The sequence below is a fragment of the Telmatherina bonti genome (genome assembly GCF_933228915.1).
Source record: "Telmatherina bonti genome assembly, chromosome: 16".
Taxonomy (NCBI): Eukaryota; Metazoa; Chordata; class Actinopteri; order Atheriniformes; family Telmatherinidae; genus Telmatherina; species Telmatherina bonti.
In genome coordinates this window covers 23,786,952-23,809,744 of record NC_136614.1, presented here as the reverse complement: position 1 = coordinate 23,809,744, position 22,793 = coordinate 23,786,952, and the positions used below count along the sequence as shown (strand labels likewise).

Below are 22,793 nucleotides of genomic sequence, written 5' to 3'. Positions count from 1 at the left end.
CTAGGTTGTAGGACTCCATGGAAGATATTCTCTTGTTTAAATTATTTTTAGCATTAACTGTGACATGAACATTTCAGTAACTTAGAAATGTGATACTGCCAGTACTTCTCGCCAGGCTCTGCTACAGAAAATGTGGAATTATTTAAAGAAACAAAGAGAGAGAGAGAGAGAGAGAGAGAGAGAGAGCAACAGTTGCAATTTATCATTTTATAAATAAGCTATTATTTATTTTCCACGAGTCTCACGCGCCATGGTTTGTGGAGGTTACTTCAGAGCAAGGAGGCTAACGGGAGGGAGGGAGGAGTTCCCCAAAGCCCGCAGCACCATTGGCCAGGCCGGCAGGTTGCTCCACTGTGCGCAGACCGAAAAAAAAAAGAGCTTTCAAGTAAGAAAACCGAAAGTCAATGAGGACAGTCAGCTCAGCTGCAAAGGTCGTGTTTGTTTTCTGGTGAAAAATGACCAACACGGTAAGCAACTCATTTTTAAAAGCTTTTTAAAGCACAGTTCATTCGCTCCCCTGCATCCCTTCGCTCCTCTCCTCGACCGCTTTACACGCATTAAAGGTTAACAACAGCTATAAAAGATATGCAGGCGCTCAGTAGTGGGACAGATCAATACAAACGAGTCTTTTTTGCCGTCTGAATTAAGCTGAGGTTGGTGTTTATAGCAAAGTGGAACTGAGTCGCATTAAGCTGCAGAAACTTTGGCCTACTTCTTAACATTGACATTGTTTCTAAGCAGTTGTTGCTTAGTATTAAGCTGTTCGGGTCATAGTGCAAAACAGGAACCAAAGGAGATAAATGTTGTTTCTTCTTATCTCGGCTGATTTATTACCGATTGAAAACGTTCAATTAGTCTCTAAAAAGCATTTCAAAGCGATGGAATACACAGTTTCTCAAAGTATACGGCTCTACAAGTTATAGTAAGTTAAAATGAAAACTGAGTATTTTTCATTTTCACTTTCTAAAGACACATTTACATTCCTCTCTAGTCATATGATTTTCTGTCTTTATTAAAGCTGTCCAGCACTAACTTGACAACTTTAAAATTAATCGTGCCTGTTTCTCCCAGTATGAAGATTTAGGTGGTGCTGGCCTGGAAGATGAGGAGTTTGTGGATATTTTGGAGGAGAGGAGGCGCTACAGTGATCTTGGCTTTGCCTTCAGGACCTTTAGCCCCCAACCTTACAAAGGAAACCCACCCTTCTCCACTGCTGAACTCAACCGAGCCGTGCTGGAGTCCCAGTACATGCGCTACGTGGCCAAAGAGGTGAGATGCAGTTTTTAGAAAAGACGTAGCATCAAATTTTTACATTGTGTCATCATCAGAACAGACCAAGATTTCTCCCCCTCATCACTTTTCAGGTTGCCACGGAGACAGGGTCATCTGTGGAGAAAATAAGAGAAGAAGCTTGCAAGATTTTGGATGAAATGTCTCAAAATCTGCAGCTGGGCTTCATCAGGCTGATGGGATACACAATGAACAAAGTATTCAAGAGGCTCTTCAGCGGCATCTTAGTCAACGTGGAAGGTGTCAACAAGGTCAGTTAGAACTAACCATGGTACTGAGTAATTACTGTCAGCACAGCACACAGTGGTACTATAAACTTTATGAACTTTTAAAATTCTCTCTGCACAAATATGACATATATATTCATCAGATCACGTGAATAATTTAAAAAATAAAGTAACAAATAAGTAAAAAACAATTGTATTGGTTATTTGGTTATTTGGTTATTTGCTTAATATAAAAATATAACAGAATATTACATATTGTAATCATTTTAACCACCATGAATTAAACTTAAGGTGAAATTAGTGTTTATTTTCAATTAAACATATCTTCAGGTAAATAAGTTAATAAGGTAAATAAGTTTTTGATCCTCACCAGACTGGAGAGTCTAAATCCCAACCTCAGGTTAACTGAAGAACTTTAGGGCCCTGTCCCTTAGACTAACTTTAATGTGCATGAGTCCACCATCAGGAAAACAGAACAGTGTGAATGGCATGATGGCAAGAAGAACGCAACTGCGCTCAAAAACAGCATACCGTACATCTCAGAAAATTAGAATATTATGAAAAAGTTCTATATTTTTCGTCACTCATTTCAGAATGTGAAACCCATATATTATATAGATCATTACACATAGAGTGAAACATTTCAAACATTTATTTCTTGAAATTTTGATGATTGTGGCTCATGATAATGAAAACCCAAAATTAAGTGTCTCAGAAAGTTATAATATTACATAAGATCAATGAAAAAAGGATAGTTTAAACAGAAATGTCAGGCTTCTGAAGAGTATGTTCATTTCCATGCACTCAATACTTGGTTGGGCCTCCTTTTGCATGAATTACTGGAAGCCCAGATAGTTACGATATCAGCCTTCAGGTCATCTACTACATAGTTGGGTCTGGCGTCTCTCATCTTCCTCTTGACAATACCCCACAGATTCTCTATGGGGTTCAGATCAGGTGAGTTTGTTGGCCAATCTAGCACAGTAACACCATGGTCATTGAAGCAGCTTTTGGTACTTTTGACAGTGTAGGCAGGTGCCAAGTCCTGCTGGAAAAAAAAAAAAATCGGCATCTACATAAAACTTGTCAGCAGAAGAAAGCATGAAGTGCTCTGAAATTTCCTGGTAGATGCTGTGTTGACTGTGCACTTCAGAAAACACCGCGGACCAACACCAACATGACATGGCTCTCCAAATCATCACTGACTGTGGAAACTTCACACTGGACTTCAAGCAACATGGATTCTGTGCCTCTCCACTCTTCCTCCAGACTCTGGGACCTTGATTTCCAAATGAGAGCTAAAATTAGCTTTCATCTGAGAAACAGTCCAGTCCTTTTTCTCCTTAGCCCAGGTGAGATGCTTCTGTCGTTGTCTCTGGTCCAGGAGTGGCTTGACACGAGGAATGTGACATTTGTAGTCCATGTGGCCCAAAGATTCGTCTGCGTGTAGTGGCTCCTGATGCCCTGAGTATAGCTTCAGTCCACTCCTTGTGAAGCTCTCCAAATTCTTGAATGGATGCTGCTTGACATGCTTGACTATGCCTTTTGCTGGTGCACCTTTCCCTTCTACTCAACTTTCCATTAATCTACTTGGATACAGCACACTGAACTACAAGCTTCTTTAAAAATGACCTTTTATGGCTTTTACTCCTTGTGGAGGGTCAATGATCGTCTTCTGGACATCTGTCAAGTCAGCAGTCTTCCCCATGATTGTGTAGCCATCTGACCCAGACTGAGACCATTTAAAGGTTTAGGATACCTTTGCAGGTATTTTGAGTTAATTAGTTGTTTAGGGCGTGACACCATGACTTTCTAAGATTGAAGTTTTTCCACAATATTCTAATTTTCTTAGACGCTGCATTTTGGGTTTATTATTATTATTGGGTTTTGGGTTATATTTATTGTCTATAAGTCACAATTATCAAAATTTCAAGGATTGAATATTTGAAATGTTTCACTCTATGTGTAATGAATCTATAAAATACATAGGTTTCACATTCTGAAATGAGTGACAAAAATACTGAACTTTTTCACAATATAATTTTCTGAGATGTACCTGTAGATGTCTGTAGTTAGAAAAGTGTTATGTTGTGTTAAATACACATAAAACAAAAGAACAAAACACTGCACTCCTGAAAAATAACCCTATTGAATGTAATAAATAAAATATAAATAAAATATAAATATAATAAATAAAATAACACTATGGAACATGGTGGTAGGAGTATTATGATTTAATGTTGTTTAAAAAAAAAAAAGCAAAAGAATGAAAATGAACACATAATGAGGTTAAAGTTTTGTAATGACTCTCTTGAGGAAGCCCACCAGCATGAAAGATTTCAATCTTTTTTGTTTTCAGAAAATGAATAAAATTCCTCCAAGCTGGTATGCAGGACTGATCAGCAGCTTTTGAAAGCATCTAGTTGTACTTATTTCTGCATTTAGCCAGTTATTGATTTGTTAAATTGTATACATTTATTCAAAAATGGAATAATTGTAGCCCTGCAGTAGCTACCTCACCAGGGAATGCCCATCCCAGTAATCCCAGTGATGGGATGGGCTCCAGATCTTCTGCGACCATTAATTGGGCTAAATAGTTGAGAAAATGAATGAATAAATAATTGTAATAATTTATGGTATTACTTGTTTAACCAGATTCTGTTTATCTACCTTGAAGTTTTGTTTATCTGTGAGTTAAATAATCATAAATCCAAAAGCTATTTTCAGAATGTCTCTACTTTTTCTTTTGCTGTAGCTGCAACAAGCTGTTCAGGAGAGTCCTGTGATCTTGATGCCAAATCACAGGAGTTATGTGGACTTTTTGGTTATCTCCTACATCCTCTTCAGCTACGACATCCCAATCCCTGTTATTGCTGCTGGAATTCGCAAGTATCTATTTATATAAAAAAACAAACAAAACGTGGTTTTATTAGAGCCATCAACGTTTGTAAAGTATAGCCACTGACTTGTCTTTTTTTTCATTTCATATTGTCTCTTGTCTTCCACTGTAAAGCTCTTGCAGGGATGAAGATTGTTGGAGAGATACTTCGTCGCTCTGGAGCTTTCTTTATCCGGCGTGCCATTGGCTCTGACAAGTTGTACTGGGCCGTGCTGTCGGAATATGTCCGAACCATTGTCAGGGTCAGACACTTAAACATAGGCTTCACCTCCTGCTAACAGCGTCAGTGTCCAAAAACGTTGTGCTCTAACAGTTTAACATGTATTCCACAGAAAGGATTTGCTCCTCTGGAATTTTATGTGGAAGGTTTCAGGAGTCGCACGCTTAAGGCTCTCACACCAAAGTTGGGTGAGTTTATTTGTCCCTGACTATGAAAGCACTGTTGTCTAAAGGAGATCTGATTAGTTTTAAAGCATCTAAATGATTGTTGCTCTAATTTTGCTTCAGATAACCACAGTTGTCTTTGTCCAAACCCCACAATTCAATGCTTGATGTTTCTTCTTCTTCTTCTTCCTCTTCTTATTATTATTATTATCATTATTATTATTCCCAAAAGCCTCTTTAGGTGTGCTGCTCTGCTCCTGTATGTCTAGGTCCATGCTGCAGGCTGTTTTTCACATCCAGTACAATCTGGAATATCAAACTCCCCCAATCCAGAAATAATTTATATATTCATGTTTAGTTTTTAGAAAAAACAGATAAAGGGAAACCAGGTTGCAGTACTTTTAATTCTGTTCGACATAACTTAGAAAAATTTACTTCCACAAAACTTTGGCTCAAACCTAAAGCCCCAAATAAGTATCAGTGGACTAACATAATAAAGGACATATCTCAGATGGAGAAATTAACCTACATTATTAGGTTAAACAAATCCAATTACAATAAAAGTGGGAAAAGTGGATTTCTTTTGTAAATTTGGATACTTAATAATCAAACTTGTCTGGTGCTGGTTATGTATATACGGTACAATGTTGTCTGTGGACTTTGTGATAGATTTGCATACTATGGGATCCTGTCTTTTGTTTTTTCTACATGAGTGACCTAATTTTAAAATACATTTGTGAATATATCTTCATGTATATATACCAGCCGTTTAGTTTATTTATTTATTTGTTCTGAATATTGGATGTGACCTCCTCCGACTCCACATCTTGTTCGTTTCACTGTTATTCTATGCTTGTCCCACATGTGACTATAAATTCTAATAAAAATTAGTCACAAAAAAAGAAGAGTAAAAATGAACTACATGAACTTTTCCAGCTTTTATTACATGACTGCCACATGCCTGATTCTTTTACAACCCAATTAGATGTGCTTGCAAGTGAGATCTGCTCAATTAAATTTCTGTGGAGAAAAGGAAAAAAAAAAATCCACATTTCTATTACAGAAACATTTCTGTTCATTTAACATAAGCTGTGTGTATTATGCATACAAGCCTATCTATGTGTCTGCTTTTACAGTGACTATATGTGTCTGCAGGTATGCTGCACATGGTGCTGGAGCCCTACTTTAAAGGGGAAGTGTATGACATCACATTGTTGCCTATCAGTATCAGCTATGATCGAGTGCTGGAGGAGTCGTTGCTTGCACATGAGTTACTGGGTGTCCCCAAACCCAGAGAAAGCACCATGGTAGGCTCTGGTCGCTCTGTTTACCTCATCATAAACTGGTCATGAACTGTTTTCCTGCACTCTTGTAGTTATTGTCATAACAGGACTTCAACATGTTCTGTGTGGACACTCATTTGTTTACACTTTTTTTCTTTCAAATTTATTTTATAAGTTAAATACAGTCAATTTTTCCACAGTTATCAAAGCATTTACCTGATATATTGCCCATTAAAGTTGTTGTTATACTTGCATTCCAAAGACCCGATAAGTTTGTTGATGTGAATGATTGCGGATCAGATCACAACCATGTGCACTTTTTCTTCTTTTACCTAAAATGACGTGAGCACCATTTAACCCATGCATGACATTATTTATTATTTTTAAAGAAGAAAAAAAGTAGATAAAGATTAGAACAATTTCAGTAGTTAATAGTAAAAAGTGAACTGAATTATAGTGTTTATAGTTTACTGAGAATCTGTGAGATATGAAGTTTTAATAAACTGTTTTATTTATATCTTAATAGAAAAACATCAGGTTTTAGACGACTAATTTAAAAAAACAGTCTTCGGTCTGTGTGGGTTATGTCATCTTCACACTAGTAGAGTTTCACTACTGCATCCAAATAACAAAATTTCACAATAAATCTTCCATGTTAAAGTTAGAAAGATCATGCATAAACAAATTGTATTTTCTTACTTGGGGTGTCACTCTTGCTCTGCAGGGTTTGCTGAAGGCTAGCAGAGTTCTGCAGGAGAATTACGGCTGCATGCATGTGAACTTCGGCCATCCCTTATCTGTTCGACAGCTCTGTGAGGACAAGATAAATCGCTCCCAGTATAACCTCATTCCTAGGTAGAGAAAAATCACGACTTTTTTTACATGTGTATTACACTAGTGGTTTGCAGATGTAGTTCATTTGATTAAACCCAATCAAAATAAAGTTTTAACAGCCTTAAACTGAATGGTATTTCCCTTTTAGTCACTCTTGTTTGAGTTTGACTGCAGCATAGCTCTCTATCTCCACACACTCTTTCTCCTCTGCTTGTATGACTTTTCCCAGAGATCTTCCTAGGAAGCCCACACCAGAGGCCCAGGCCTGCGTGAACTGGCTGGCTCATCTGATTGTACGGATCCAAGAGGAGGGCTCTCGGATCAGCCCCTGGTCTATGATGGCATGTCTATTGCTCCAGGTTCCAGGCACAGTTTTAACAGAAGAAGGTTTGCTGTGGGATCAGCTAAAAGAGAAAACCCTCTGGCTTAGGAAGCTGATGCTGGACTTTGGGGCTCATTTGAATTGGCCTGGTGGGTGGGAAAGTGCATTCATTTTATATATTTGCTTGTTTATTTTTATAGTTGTCTCCAAGATTGAGAAATTTACAATTGCATTGACTTTTTGAGGGTTACTTACACATACTTTAAAAGACCAGTAGGTGGCACTTGTTTAGCCACTTGCTGATGTGTTAAAGGAAGCAAATCAAAGTTAAAGCGCAGTAGTATCTGAGTGTGACAGAATCACATGTCAAGACTGTAAAGGCTTCTTTAACCTGGTTTGAGCTAGATCAGACAGATTAGGTGAATGTAAGTTGGCACAAGTTTCACATTCACTTAGGAGATGCTCCATGGATTAATGTACTGTAAGTAACTTAGCCTAAGACGAACCCACTGAACTGTCTCACATTACAAGTCTCTTGTTTGCACACATATACACAAGCAAGCATGTGTTAGCACGTAAAGACGTATGATCCTCTGAAAATGAAATCTTTCTCTGAAACAAAGATCATGTGTCAAAACTGCATTGCAGAGCACATCCCTGAATCTGATGTGATGTCATCCACAATGGTCCTTCATCGCTCCATCGTTCACCGTAAAGCAGGGCGTGTCTACTTGGTTCAGGAGGACGATCCTGAAAGGAAACATCTAATCAGCCCAGAGGAGGGTGTGATGAGAACAGCAACGGCAGTTCTGATGATGGTTTCCTATAGGAATCAGGCCCTGCACATCTTTGTGCGTCCAGCCTTGCTCGCCATGGCCATGCATATCACGAAAAGCGTGCAGAAAGGTGGGTGTTCTGCACAAGCAGAGATCTTTATCCCATTCTGTGACTCTGTAGTATTTGCTCCTGCCTCATGGGAATCCATTGTTCTGTTCACAGATGAGCTCCTCTCCTTCTTCTGCTTCCTACAGGATGTCTTCTCCAATGAATTCATCTTCGTCCCTGGCAGATCATCTCAGGCAATGGCATTTTTCAATCAGTTATCAGAAATTATAATTTACATCTATTTTTTATTTTTTTTTGCCTCTCCCTGAGCCGTCACCTTATCGTGGTGGAGGGGTTTGTGTGTCCCGAAGATCCTAGCAGCTATGTTGTCGGGGGCTTTATGCCCCTGGTAGGGTCACCCATAGCAAACAGGTGTCATGGCAATGACAGTGAGACCTGGAGGGGAGTGATTGGGAGGCATGGTCCCCCCCCCTCTGAACCCAAATGGTGTTTTGTTATTGGACTTCTGTGCTCGTCATGGATTGTCCATAACAAACACCATGTTCCAACATAAGAGTGTCCATACGTACACCTGGCATCAGGATTCCCCGGGCCGCAGTTCAATGATCGACTTTGTAGTCGTATCGTCGGACCTGCGGCCACATGCCTTGGACACTTGGGTGAAGAGGGGGGCGGAGCTGTCAACTGATCACCACCTGGTGGTGAGTTGGCTCAGATGGTGGGGGAGGAAGCCGGTCAGAGCTGGCAGGCCCAAATGTGTTGTGAGGGTCTGCTGGGAACGTCTGGCTGAGTCCCCTGTCAGAGCGAGCTTCAACTCCCACCTTCAGCAGAGCTTCAACCATGTCCCGAGTGAGGCGGGGGACATTGAGTCCGAATGGGCTGTGTTCCGTGCCTCTATTGCTGAGGCGGCCGGCCGGAGCTGTGGCTGTAAGGTAGTTGGTGCCTGTCGTGGCGGTAATCCCAGGACTCGTTGGTGGACACCAGCAGTGAGGGATGCCGTCAAGCTGAAGAAGGAGTCCTATCGAGCCTTCTTGGCCTGTGGGACTCTGGAGGCAGCTGATGGGTACCGACGGGCTAAGCGGCATGCGGCTTCGGCCGTTGCCGAGGCAAAAATTCGGGCATGGGAGGAGTTCGGCGAGGCCATGGAGAAAGACTTCCGGACGGCTTCGAGGAGATTCTGGTCCACCATCCGGCGGCTCAGGAGGGGGAAGCAGTGCTCCATCAATACTGTGTACAGTGGAGGTGGGGAGCTGCTGACCTCAACTCAGGACGTTGTGGGTCGGTGGAGGGAATACTTCGAAGACCTCCTCAATCCTACCAACACGGCTTCCCATGAGGGAGCAGAGCTGGTGGACTCAGGGGTGGACTCTCCTATCTCTGGGGCTGAAGTCGCTGAGGTGGTCGGAGGGCTCCTTGGCGGCAAGGCCCCGGGGGTGGATGAGATCCGCCCGGAGTTCCTTAAGGCTCTGGATGCTGTGGGGCTGTCCTGGCTGACACGCCTCTGCAGCATCGCGTGGACATCGGGGGCAGTACCGCTGGATTGGCAGACTGGGGTAGTGGTCCCCCTTTTTAAGAAGGGACCGGAGGGTGTGTTCCAATTACAGGGGAATCACACTCCTCAGCCTCCCTGGTAAGGTCTATTCAGGGGTCCTGGAGAGGAGGGTCCGCCGGATAGTCGAATCCCGGATTGAGGAGGAGCAGTGTGGTTTTCGTCCTGGTCGCGGAACAGTGGACCAGCTCTATACCCTCTTTGGGGTCCTGGGGGGGGCATGGGAGTTTGCCCAACCAGTCTACGTGTGCTTTGTGGACCTGGAGAAGGCATTCGACCGTGTCCCCCGGGGGCTCCTGTGGGGGGTACTCCGGGAGTATGGGGTATCGGACGCCCTTGTACAGGCTGTCCGGTCCCTGTACGACAGGTGTCAGAGCTTGGTCCACATTGCCGGTAGTAAGTCGGATTCGTTTCCGGTGAGGGTTGGACTCCGCCAAGGCTGCCCTTTATCATCGATTCTGTTCATAACTTATATGGACAGAATTTCTAGGCGCAGCCGAGGTGTTGAAGGGATCCGACTTGGCGGCCTCAGGATTGGGTCCCTGCTTTTTGCGGATGACGTGGTCCTGTTGGCTTCATCTGGTCGTGATCTCCAGCTCTCGCTTGAGCGATTCGCGGCCGAGTGTGAAGCGGCTGGGATGGGAATCAGCACCTCAAAATCTGAGACCATGGTCCTCAGCCGGAATAGGGTGGATTGCCCTCTCCGGGTTGGGAGTGAGGTCCTGCCTCAAGTGGAGGAGTTTAAATATCTCGGGGTCTTGTTCACGAGTGAGGGAAGGATGGAGCGCGAGATCAACAGACGGATCGGTGCGGCGTCTGCAGTAATGCGGGCTCTGCGCCGGTCTGTCGTGGTGAAGAAGGAGCTGAGCCAGAAGGCGAAGCTCTCGATTTACCAGTCGATCTACGTTCCTACCCTCACCTATGGTCATGAGCTGTGGGTCATGACCGAAAGAACGAGATCTCGTATACAGGCAGCTGAAATGAGTTTCCTCCGCAGGGTGGCCAGGCTCTCCCTTAGAGATAGGGTGAGGAGCTCGGTCATCCAGGAGGGGCTCAGAGTAGAGCCGCTGCTCCTCCGCATCGAGAGGAACCAGTTGAGGTGGCTCGGGCATCTGGTCAGGATGCCTCCTGGACGCCTCCCTGGTGAGGTGTTCCAGGCACGTCCCTCTGGGAGGAGACCCCGGGGAAGACCCAGGACACGCTGGAGGGATTACATCTCTCGGCTGGCCTGGGAACGCCTCGGGATCCCACCCGCAGAGTTGGCAAATGTGGCTGGGGAGAGGGAAGTCTGGGCTTCCCTGCTTAGGTTGCTGTCCCCGCGACCCGACCCCGGATAAGCGGCAGAAGATGGATGGATGAATGGATCTATTTTTTTGCCATATTGGGTGTAATGGGCATGCTCGCTTAGTACAACCATAAGCCACTGCATTCTTAGCCACTGCAGCTAAAGTGACTAGATGACTTTAAGCTTGCAGGCATGGTCAAAAGGCCCTTTTCAGGTTTAAAATATACAACAGAATAGAAAAGAGATTTCTCAGGATTTTAGAAACTTTTTGTTTGGCCTGTTCAAGGTTATAGAAAAGCAAGAATGCATGCGATGTTGAGCTGTGAAGTAGATGGCTCATAGCTGCAGACCACAGAGTGTAGAACAATCCAGAGCATCTGACAGCTGCTTTCATCATTGCATCAAAGAAGGTAGAAAGACTTTTTAACATTTTGTCCAAATATCCACCCAGCAGAGGGCACATTTGGGATATATGGTGGAACATGACGGTTGAGCGTGAAAGCCCATTCCACAAAAACGCAGCAGTTGTGCTATAATTTGTATAGAAATATTTACGTTTTTTTTTTTTTGCACGGTAAAAAAGCTAAATAGTAATGCTGTGACAATATGATTTTATCCCAATTCGATTTGATTCAGATTTTTTGGCCGATTCAATTTAAATTGCGATTCTCAAAATTCTTCGATATTGCCGATTTTTGTAGATTTAAAAGAAAAAATTTTAAAACTTTTTTTGCTAGTAATTTTTCTTGATTTCAGTTAGGAAAAAACAACACAGTAGCCAGACCATCATTCTGCTGCTATAATACCCAAGAAGACTAGTAAAAAAAGAATAGTGAAAAATTTTATTTATTTGAAAAAAAAAAAGATTTTTTAACCAAATAATCATTTTTAAAACAGTGAAACAAGAAAATCCCGATTTTTTTATTTTTTGATTAGATATTCCCACCCCTGCTTAAATAGAGTCCAACTTGTATGCAGCCTGTATCGGATGTAAAAACACGCAGCCTCGATCAGTTTTGCTGTTGTGATGCTTTCCAAGATTTTACTGATATTGTTTTCAAATCAGGACTTTGAGGAAGCATGCTGCCTCCTGAAGAAATGCGGAGCAGTCTGTGTCACTCAGCAGGAGGTGACGGCCTCAGCTGCTAGAATGGACGTGTTATCCTTCCTGCAGGAGCTGATAAAACCCTTCGTTGCCTCTTATCAGGTTCTTTAACGTTTTTATCTATCTTTCAAATAACACATTATGCTTTGAGATTAAAAGTATGCCATTGGGTGAGGAGAAGAAAGCGTCTATTTGTAGCATTCCTCTGTATTTGTCTGCATTCTTCTGTTAATGAAGCCAAACTTAAAAGGGGATGCTCACTTGGTGCTGTGTTCGTCCAGTTTCACAATGGCTAATTCATTATAAAGCTCTAACTGCAAGTAAAGCAGGAGGCTTACAGGTGTTTTTTCTATCCAGCTGATGTTCAGGTACCTCTGTGAGGAGGGAGATCATGTGTTCACAGAGAAACAGTTTCTACCTGCTGTGCGAAACCTTGCCACGGAGCTCATCCTCTCAGGTAAAGCAAAGTGTGTAAAAAGATCTCTGACTTCTGCGAGCATCAGCAGCTGGTGAACTTCTGATTTTTGGGGGGTGTTTTGGTTTCATTTTGTAGGTAAACTCCACACGTACGAGGCCCTTTCATCGGACACGCAGAAAAATGTTTTGACTGCACTGCGAAGACTGGAGGCTGTGACAAAGTTAAATTCAGAAAATAATGAGTACAAAGTGAACAAAACGGCTGTCAGAAGAACTGGTGACATGCTCTGTAAGTCTTGTGAACTTGTGATGAATTTTTACCTTGCTCTCTTTAAAATGTTTACTTCAAAGTCAGTGCTGTGTTGTTGACTATTGCTTGTGTTTACTGCGCTTACAAGCAACAGCCTGAGGGATTTTGTTTCCTTTCCTCTCTCACTTTAGCTGGGAAAATCCCTCCACAGAATCTCCAGGCCACACCAGATGCCAGACTTTAGTCTCAGTTGGAGCAGATCCATCTTTTGTGTCACCTTGCGGTCGTATTTTCCCCTTCCTCATTTTCATCCTTCTGTCTCCTTATGCTGCCATTTCTGTGCCGACACTGTGAGGATCAGCGATCAGACTTAATCTGACAATGCTCCACTCTTGAGTGTTGGCCACCTCCGTATAGCCACACTCATCCCTTACAGAGCAGAGATCTGAGGTGGAAAGCTGAAAGCGACCTGCCACAGTGACTCAGATGTAGCTTGTTTTGTTTTATGAGTTTGATCAGAGCTGAAAATAATTTTGTCGTCCCACACAAGAAAGTAAATCTGTGAGAATGAATAAATGAAACAAGGTCTAATTAAAAGATTAGGATGTAGGAATAAGTTTTTAAAAAGTGGAAATGAGAACACAGATGACAATATATAAAAGCCGGTTTATTTTAACTTCTGTTTACATCTTCCAGTAGTTTGTCCTGTATTAATATTTTTTAAGAAAAAACATTATGTTTTAATTATGTAAATGAATTCTTATGGTATTTTGTTTAAATGTTTTTTTTTCCCTTTTGTTTACAGCTTTAATGATCTCTATTTTTTTTTATCTTAAAGCTAAAATATATAAAGTAGAACAAAAGGACATAGTATTAAAGTAAGTTTTGAAGTCAGGTTCACGTTTTTATGTAAATATGTGTTGAAAAATCCATGCTTAACAAATATTTTAAATATACTTGTTTTTATAATTAATTTTTTAAAACTAATTCTGTTGTTTTTTTTACCTCTGTGTCTTCATGCTTTTTTTTTTTTTCTTTTCCAGCTCTTAGCTTTCCTTTCTGATCTCATGCCTTTGCCAGAAGCATTGCTGGTGGATCTCTGGATAAGATTCTAATAAGTTTTTATTTCTTAAATATTAAACTTTTTTTGTTAGATTTGTTTTTAATTTCTATGAACAATAATGCACTTTAAAGTAAACATTACTTGTAAGTAAAATAAGATAATTTATTGTTAATCTGTTAATGTTGTCTGTATGTTTTAAAGATCAAATATACTCATGAACAATGTCAGATTTCATCTGTTAGAGACATTTATTTTAATTTCTTTACATTTCAATAAATGCAAAAGAGATGTAACAAAACGCAACGCACCATAGATTACTTTCCTTCTTCACATTTAAGTATTTATTTAATTCTTTCCTTTCCCCCCCTCAACAGCAAGTGAAAGCTGAGGTCAAAGTTCAGCCTCCTTCTGATCTGCAAACCAATCCGCTGAGCCTGTAACCTGTCAGCAGCTACATGAAGGCCTCTTATGTGCCAATTAACCGTACATTGGTTTTACATGGACAGAGATTATCGGTACACAGGTGGTACGTCGACCTTGATGCGTAAAGCGCTGACAGGGTCCTGACAGAACACCGAGATGTACTCCAGCACTTTCGAATTCATCTTTTTCTCACTCTCCTTGGCTCTGAGCCGCTCTTTGTCCCATCTCTCCTTCTCGCCGTTCATTTGGGAGAACAGGTTGATCTGGATGGTGCGCAGCGTGGCAGCCAGGATGTAAAAACCTCCCTGCAGCATGTGGCAGAAAGCTGCGCCCACGCTGAGCGCTGCGCCCATCAGGTTGGGCACCGTCTCGCACACCACGCATACGCCTTCCAGGAAGTGCAGCGTGCCTTTCTTTGCCAGGGATTGGCCTTGGTGGAGGAAGCCGTGGTGGGATGGACTTTGCTGGGCATGACTGGCCAGGTGTCTCGCGCAGTCTGCGAAGTGGGTGGCGGCTCTGCGCAGCGGGAGCAGGGCCAGGTACAAGTGACAAGCAGCTTTGGTCAGAGCGTGGAAAAGCAGGCGCAGCTCAAGCACGGCGTTGCCTGGAGATAAAGACAGTAACCGGGTCAGCTGGAGTCTAATTTACCGCAGTGGCTAATGTCACAAACTATTACAAACGGTGTCTGCCATTGGATTAAAGTCTACACTACAGCTATGTGGGTGGCGGGTGTCGTCTGAGCACGCGAGCCGCCCTCGGTGCGTCTTTACGCGCCTTCCCGAGCACAAAGTCACTACAATTAAACCCTTCTACGTGCTACTAAGAGGCAAGAAAAAAGTCTATTACAGGAGTTTCGGCTTTGTCCGGACGTATTAGAACAATTCAGCGCATGGCTAGTGTAAGATTATCCAGTCAGGAAGAGTTTAATGAGACAGAAGGTCATTTATTATTACAATTTGAAATGTAACTTTATCAAGATCTTATTTATTAGGCAGAAGGATTCCTGTGCCAGTTTCTGTCATTTTTATTTGGCACAAATGTGAATTATTGGCCTTCTTTTTTCAGGATTGTATCTTTTAGTAGTCGCCCGAGTAAGATTTCTACCTGCTATGTTGGACAGAACGATAAATAAGCAAGTCCTAATTTTGCAAGCTGGGAGTTTTTATGGCAGTAAAGCTTCCAAATCTCTACCCGTCATTTTGATCTTACCATCTATGAAGCAGAAAATCCACAGCAGGGCAATACTCGCTGCCAGCGAAGTCCACCAATCCATGTGGCCTCCGCCCTGTCCAGTCCTGGACCCTTCAACGAAAAGAAAGAAAGCCTTGAAAAGATAAGGTATGACCTGGCCAAGCCCTGCCCCCGCCTGCCTTTACGCAGCTAATACCCAAACATCCCGTAGGTTATCGGTTTTTCCGAAGGTGGAACAGTGGACACCTTAAGAGCACCTCAGCTGTCAACAGGCGCATTAAGAGCAAGCCGACATGCTACAACTGCACTGCACGATAACAGCCAACAGAAGCTTTACAGGAAGCTTCACAGACTATATTACTCTTTATTCTTTTGGTTTTACAGTCATTTTAACCTCCTTTTTATGGCTTATTTTATATTTCTAATAACAACAAAGATGAAATATTGGGTGGGGGAAAAAAAATTCAAAAGACCAAAATCACATTGTACATATTTTTTTCTTCTTATAATTTTTAAAAATGCATTATTAATAGATTTAATGAAGTTTCTTCGCTAACTGTGAGCGCCAGCAGCGCCCTGAGAGCGTCTTTGCGGTGCGTTGCAGTTTTGGCTTGCCTGTGCGGTTGTCATGGCAACAGAAAACCTCCAGACGGCAGGACACCTGTAGGAGGAGGAGACAGAGGAGGAGAAAGAGGAGGAGGCCTCACTCCAGTCTCAGTGCCCATAATGACAACTGAAGCCATTGTAAGGGAAGAAAGTTAGAACTTAGCAGTCGTCTGACTTTAGAAATTGTTGCAACGCCTGAAACAAAAACAAGGAAATTTGCTCTAAATTGTCGGTTTTCCGTCGAACCACTGACCTGGATGTCTCAACTGAACATAGGTAAGAATCTTGATGACGGTGACGCAGGTTGTAAACTAAATTAAACTAAAAAAGATATCTGCTAGTCGTCTTGGAGAAAAACAACTGAATATTAACTATAATAACATACGTGCTTTTATCTAATACAGGGACAGTTTAAGAAAATTAAAGTTATTTAACAATGACATTTATTCCCCTCAAACATATAACTTGCGTGTCGTCCATCACTAAAAATGTGCTTAATTCATATAATTTTGTTTTTGAATTTGTTTGTGGTGTCATATATATATATATATATATATATATATATATATATATATATATATATATATATATATATATATATATATATATATACACACACACACACACATATCTTAACATTACACTTTCACAGATGATCCAGTGTTGGATGCTAGTAAAAAGGATTAATCCAAAATTGGTTTATATGTTGCCATTTTCTATACACTCCTAATGGTAATTTTTTTTTTAAATGATCATTTACGTTTTGTTGGTTCCATTTAATTTTGTTCTGTTTTACACCTACAGCCACCATAGCGGTTATCACTGAATTTGAACTGCTCTTACTTTGGAAGAAAGAGTGAAGCTATGACCAACTAATTATTTATCACTGGTCTTTAGAGGACTGTGTAGGGGCAGTATGTGTGCTCTGACCAGCTCAGATAGTCTGAGGATAATGAATGGCTTGCTATATTTCTCCTTTGAGTCATGTCTGAGCTCACAATGCTGTAGTCTCAGGGTCCAAGCTAAGATGAATAGAAAAGTCTCAGGTTGCTGAGAGATTCTGCTGCCTCTGGTAAATATGGACAACAGAAAAAAAGCATGGATAAGATGAAATTCATATGAATGCATGTAAATCTGTAGCACATTCCAGTGATCCTAAATATTGCATCAAATCTTCAAAATATTGTTTTCAAGTAAACAAAAAGTACTAGAAAAAATGTCATTTTGCACAGATAAGTCTCACCAAAAAGGCCAGCTGTGTAATGACATGCATGTTCTACTGCACGTGTTAACGTAACAGCAAGAAGCTGCTCATGTTTCCAGGTGGCGACAGGATCTGTCCTAGCCCATTGTTCTTGCTCTGCTGCTTGCTGTAGACCTACACGACTATTTCTGGTCAGTCTGTGAACTCAGGCTGGGGTTTCCAAAAGTTCACTGTCCATTACGTGCTGCAAAGATTTTGTTTGGACAGAGGCTGGAGTTGAAGTTTTAGATGTTTGGCTCATCATCTAACTATATTCCTTAAAACGACTGTATGTTTTCTCACAGTCACACATAAAAACAATAAGTGCTCACTGGTTTGAAATGGGTGATGTTTTAGGGCTGCATGGCTGAAGTGAAAAACACTACGGAGAGGAGAGGACATCCATCTCAGCCGAGTATCAGGATGAGGAGTAGGCCAAGCAAAAAAAGCAAGACTTCCTCTGCCTTTGGGCAAGCACCCTGCTTGAAACAGTACCAGGTCTTTCACACCTCCCTTAGACAACTTCAGGTACTACACTGAACCAAACTCACTCTGTGCCTGGGTTAGAAGTTGTGGAATTTTCTTATTTCATGTATTGTTTAGGCAAAGATGGTGTCTGACAGTCACCAAGTGCAAGAACTAATCCAACCTTTAAAGGACACTGAAAATGGTTTTATGAAGGTAACATCTATAATTTTGTTACTTTTACTTTAGACCAACAGCATGGATTTGACATTATTATTAACTAACAGCACACTGACTGTTTGCCCATCTATCTGATACCCTCATTAAGGAGTTAGAGTGCTTCCTGAGCCAGCAGGACATAATAGAGCTAAGGAGAAAGGAGCTGCTCCACAAGCAATGGACTGAACAAGTGTGGTTTCCCCTTCAGAAGAGAGTGGAGGAACGTGTGTTCAGCTGCAGCCCCACAGAGGTCAAAAAGCTGCAGAGTTTAGTGTACAGTGACTATCTACATCACTCTAACTCCAAGGTGAAGCTTTAGCATGTTTAAACTGGATGTGAAATGCATGAAATCCATTATAAACACATCTTTCTTGTTGTAAACGTCAGCATGTATGCATCATCTAACAGTTCTATGAAACGTGTGATGTAAAAAACTCACTTCATACTGTATGATAGATGGTGACTTTACACCTTACGATGGGGAACTTCTTCCTAATTCTGCCATCTTTATGCCTTTTTTATATTATCCCCTTAAATGTTGCATTTCACCATGACAAGGTGTGATTTCTTAAGGATCAAATAATCCTGCAGAGCATCCCAGATTTGCTGGTTGGTGCTAATACATGTTCTGTTTTTATTTTAGAGCAAAACCGTATACTTCAAGGACACATGGTACCTTTATCCTTGTGAAAAGAAAACGGCTTCTTCTTGGGAAACAGGTATCAGAATTTTAATTATGTGCGTCATGGAGTCAAGAAAAACAGGTCAAGTTCATGTGAAAATAAGCATAAATATTAAATGCTATTTAATTAAAATGCACTTTTTTTCACTTTCTGAACAGTATTCCTATTAAAACATCTCACATGAGTGCGGCTGTTTTTTCCATATTAACAAGCCATTGATCTTCTTTTGTAGGAAACAAATGCACATGGAAAAAACCACAGGAGCTCTCTCAGAGCTATGTTCCTCTTGATAAATGTCTGCCATCTCAGGTCAACCATCTTCCACTAGCCTCATCCCATCATCCAGCATCTACCTCCATAAAAATCCCAAGGAAAGATGACACTGCACAAAACAAGTCTGACAGGTTTATATATTTAAAAGTTTTATCTTTATGTCATATTTCCTGCTGCATTTTCTGTAGCTTCGCTATACATTTATAGCACATTGTTCAGAATGGCAGCAATAAGTTTGACATGTGTCTCCTCCAGGCTTGATACCATACCATGCCACATTGATGCAACATCAGATGGAAGGTGCCATCAGTCCAGATGCTGGTTCTCCAGATGGGCACGTCGCCAACAGTCAAAAAGTTTACAGCAACTGAACTAAATAAAATTTATATCTCATTTATTTATTCTCATCTGACTGCCTCAGTTGTTTTGTAAAACCTTCAGAAACCAGAAGAACACGATGAACCAGAAAAAAATGTTTTTGTATATTTTTTTTTGGATGTTGATTGAACATTGTTCAAGTGTATTTCTTGTATAACCAAAGCTTAAGGGAATTCACTTAAAAACGCAAATGACACTGCTGCAGTTTGCTTTTTCCCCCGTTTTCCAAGGTCATTAATGCAGTAATTGTAACACTGAGTGTTTTGCATAAAGCGTCTTCTCCCAAATTAAGATTCAGCACGTAATGTTCATTCATTCATTCATTCATTTTCCGATCCACTTATTCCAATTCAGGGTCGCAGGGAAGCTGGAGCCTATCCCAGCTGGCTTTGGGCGACAGGCAGGGTACACCCTGGACAGCTCGCCAGTCCATCGCAGGGCCACACACAGAGAGACGAACAACCACACTCACGCTCACACTCACTCCTAGGGGCAATTTTAGAGTGACCAATTAACCTATCATGCATGTCTTTTGGATGGTGGGAGGAAGCCGGAGTACCTGGAGAGAACCCACGCATACACGGGGAGAACATGCAAACTCCACACAGAAAGGCCACTGACCAAACCAGCCAAGGATTGAACCAGTGACCTTCTTGCTGTGAGGCCACAGTGCTAACCACTGCGCCACCGTGCAGCCCACGTAATGTTTCACTTAGAAATCCTGGTCAAATGTTAAAATGTGTTGATTGGTATGAGGAAATGAGGGAGAAGTGTCCACTCAACTAAATTATTTCACTCTACCAAACTTTGGAGGTTGAATACAAGAACACTCAAGGATCCACATCCTTTGTAGGGATTCAGCTGAAGTCACAACCAATTAACGAATAAACCAAAAACTAACAAGTCTGAACACACAACACCCCTTTCCATACCAGTCTGACTGCCTGGCAGCTTTAGGGGAGAATATTCCCACAGCACAGTGGACTCCAGTTTTTACAACATCTCCATGGCTGAATAATACAAATAGGACAGTATGCGGCTCTTACCACATCAGGAAGTCTACAACAGGATGCTGCAAGAATTGTCCAACCTCTTTTATATGTTCATGTTATGTTCTTTTACATGACCATCTTCAGCAACCTTCTAGGCCAGTAGTTCTCAACTTATTCAAGCTTATGAACCTATTCTTACTTAACCTCTGTCAAGCAGCTTCCAAAAAAAAAAAGTGGAAAATCAGGTTACCTGCTTTGTTCTTTGAAGGGCTTCAAGAAAATCAAGAACTAGACCCAACTGTTGGACACTAAGTCTTGAAAGAAACCTCATTGGTAGAGAAATAGAGGGAATGGGCTTGGGAGCCTTGGCTCTTGTGATACAATGGGAAAAATTAGTTTTAATCCCTAATCCCTACAGTCCTTAAGATAACTTTAAACTAACATCTATGTTTTTCAAAATCTTGCATGAAATCTCACGAGAAAAGTTTTAAAGGGTCAGAAAAAGCACTTTTTAATTTTTTTTTTTGGTTTAATGACTTTTTAAACAATTACTTAAAAACACTTAAAGGACAGTGGAGACATGAAAAGACTAGGTTATGACTCCTTTAGCAAGCTGGAACATCAGTCCGTTTTGCAGTTCAGATTGGTAGAAATTCACCTTTTGCTTCATGCATGCTCTGGATGGGGGACTGGATCAAAGTCAATATTCGATGCAATCTGTTGATTTTCCCTGACTAGCATTTATTATGAATTGCCTTGAACTGTTTTTTTCTGTAAAGTGTCCTGAGATGACAGTGTTCTGAAGTGGCATTATCATCATTTTATTCTGTTTTTATTTACATTTCAACTTCATTGGAATTTGGGTTGTATGAGATCACTGGATATGCTCCTGTCCTCTTCATGTTTTACTGTGTCCAAAGACTGTCTGTTGACGTTATGTTTCAACAGGTACTGTTTGACTCATAGGCTTGTTGGCTAAAGTAACTATGCCACGATGCCAATATTCCACCTGAGAGGGGCAGCACACATTGTTCAAAAACATGTCATGAAAGAGCATGACAAAATAGCCAGAGGTAACACAAGATGATCAATAAATTCCAATTAAACAATGGAGACAGGATTCTTTTTGCCAAAAGGAAAAGGAAAATGAAGCTTGCTGACAAATGGAGGTGACGTTTATACAAAGATCCCCACACATGGTGGTTGCAGTCGATCACAATCTCAACTTTGACTCCATTTTCTTGCCCATTGAGTCTGTGGACATTAATGGGACTATTTGCAGCTTCAGTGAATGAGACTACAAGTCGTGGATGGCATGTCTCATCAGCTCCTTGGAGGGACCGACTGAAGATGACATCAGAGAATCACTTGGCATGGACCAATAAACACACTTACAGTCAAGACTGAGGCAAATGGTTTCAGACTGTAACAGTTTAGCTGCAGCACAAACCGTCTACAGCAGACTGTGATCTATGATCCAACTATTTTTTTTTATGGACACAATAAATACAGGTGATAGAGATCAGGGTCAAACCAGTCAAACCCATACACAAGTAGATGCACTCGGTGGAGATGGGGTTGGCTCAGAAGTCATTCAGCATCAGCATTTACTAATGTACATTGTAATAAATCCATCTCTCTCCTTACACTGTTTTAGTATGTTGTTTTATTGACAAGGACATTAAGTAATTTTTGTGTACTTACACATAAAACAGGACCTTATGTGCCAGTTAGCTCTGTATTGCATTTTAAATGGAGAGAAATTATTTTCACACCAGTGGCAAGCCAAGCTGGATTCTTACAGGCGCCTGTAAGAATCAACGTTCAACAGGTTGTGATGTACTCCAACATGTTGTAACTTTTTTTTTTCTTTCTCCAGGACTTTCAATCGCTCTTTGTCCCATCTCTCCTTCTCCTCACAGAACAGGCTGTTCTGGATGGTGCGCAGTGTGGCAGCCAGGATGTAAAAACCTGCCTGCAGTATGTGGGAGAAAGCGGTGCCCACACTGAGAGCTGCACTCATCAGGCTGGGCACCATCTCACACATCACACATAAGCCCTCCAGGAAGTGTAACATGCTTTCCTTGGCTAGAGGTTGGTCTTGGTTGTTGCCAAGGTGAGATGAGCTTTGCTTGGCATTATTTAAAATGTAATCATTCCAGTCTGTGCAGTCAATATGGTGAGATGAGCTTTGCTTGGCATGCTTGGCCAGGTATCTTACACCGTTGGCAAAGTGGGTGGTGGCTCGGCGCAGCTGGAGCAGGGCAAGGTACAAGTGATAAGTAGCTTTGCTTAGATCATGGAAAAACAGCTGCAGCTCGAGCACAGCGTTGCCTGTAGATAAAGACAGTAACCAGGTCAGAAGATATATATTTTAACACCTTGGTAAAAGTTACAAACTGCAATTGATGTCTGTCACTGCATTAAAATCTGGACAGAAGATATTGTCTGAGCCGACCTCAGAGTTTCAACATTGTCAGACTTTTTTGCAACAATTGTACCGATTAAACAAGTGAACAGAGTAGTATTTTACCTACTAGGAACAGTTTAGCAAAGCAAACATTTT

The 22,793-nt window shown here is 41.4% G+C and overlaps 1 protein-coding gene across 1 annotated transcript; it reads left to right on the top strand.

Annotated features, from left to right (window-relative positions):
- Window positions 1-250: 250 nt before the first annotated feature.
- LOC306767201 (dihydroxyacetone phosphate acyltransferase-like) lies at window positions 251-13,638 on the top strand (the record flags this gene model as incomplete). Its single annotated transcript, XM_079255125.1, has 15 exons — window positions 251-385; window positions 1,072-1,269; window positions 1,365-1,541; window positions 4,273-4,406; window positions 4,535-4,658; window positions 4,749-4,824; window positions 5,956-6,107; window positions 6,808-6,938; window positions 7,147-7,388; window positions 7,888-8,145; window positions 8,239-8,318; window positions 11,986-12,126; window positions 12,382-12,481; window positions 12,578-12,730; window positions 12,883-13,638. 15 exons carry the CDS (start codon window positions 251-253, stop codon window positions 12,933-12,935), a joined length of 2,154 nt encoding a protein of 717 aa, XP_079111251.1. The 3' UTR covers window positions 12,936-13,638.
- Between the last annotated feature and the right edge of the window lie 9,155 nt (window positions 13,639-22,793).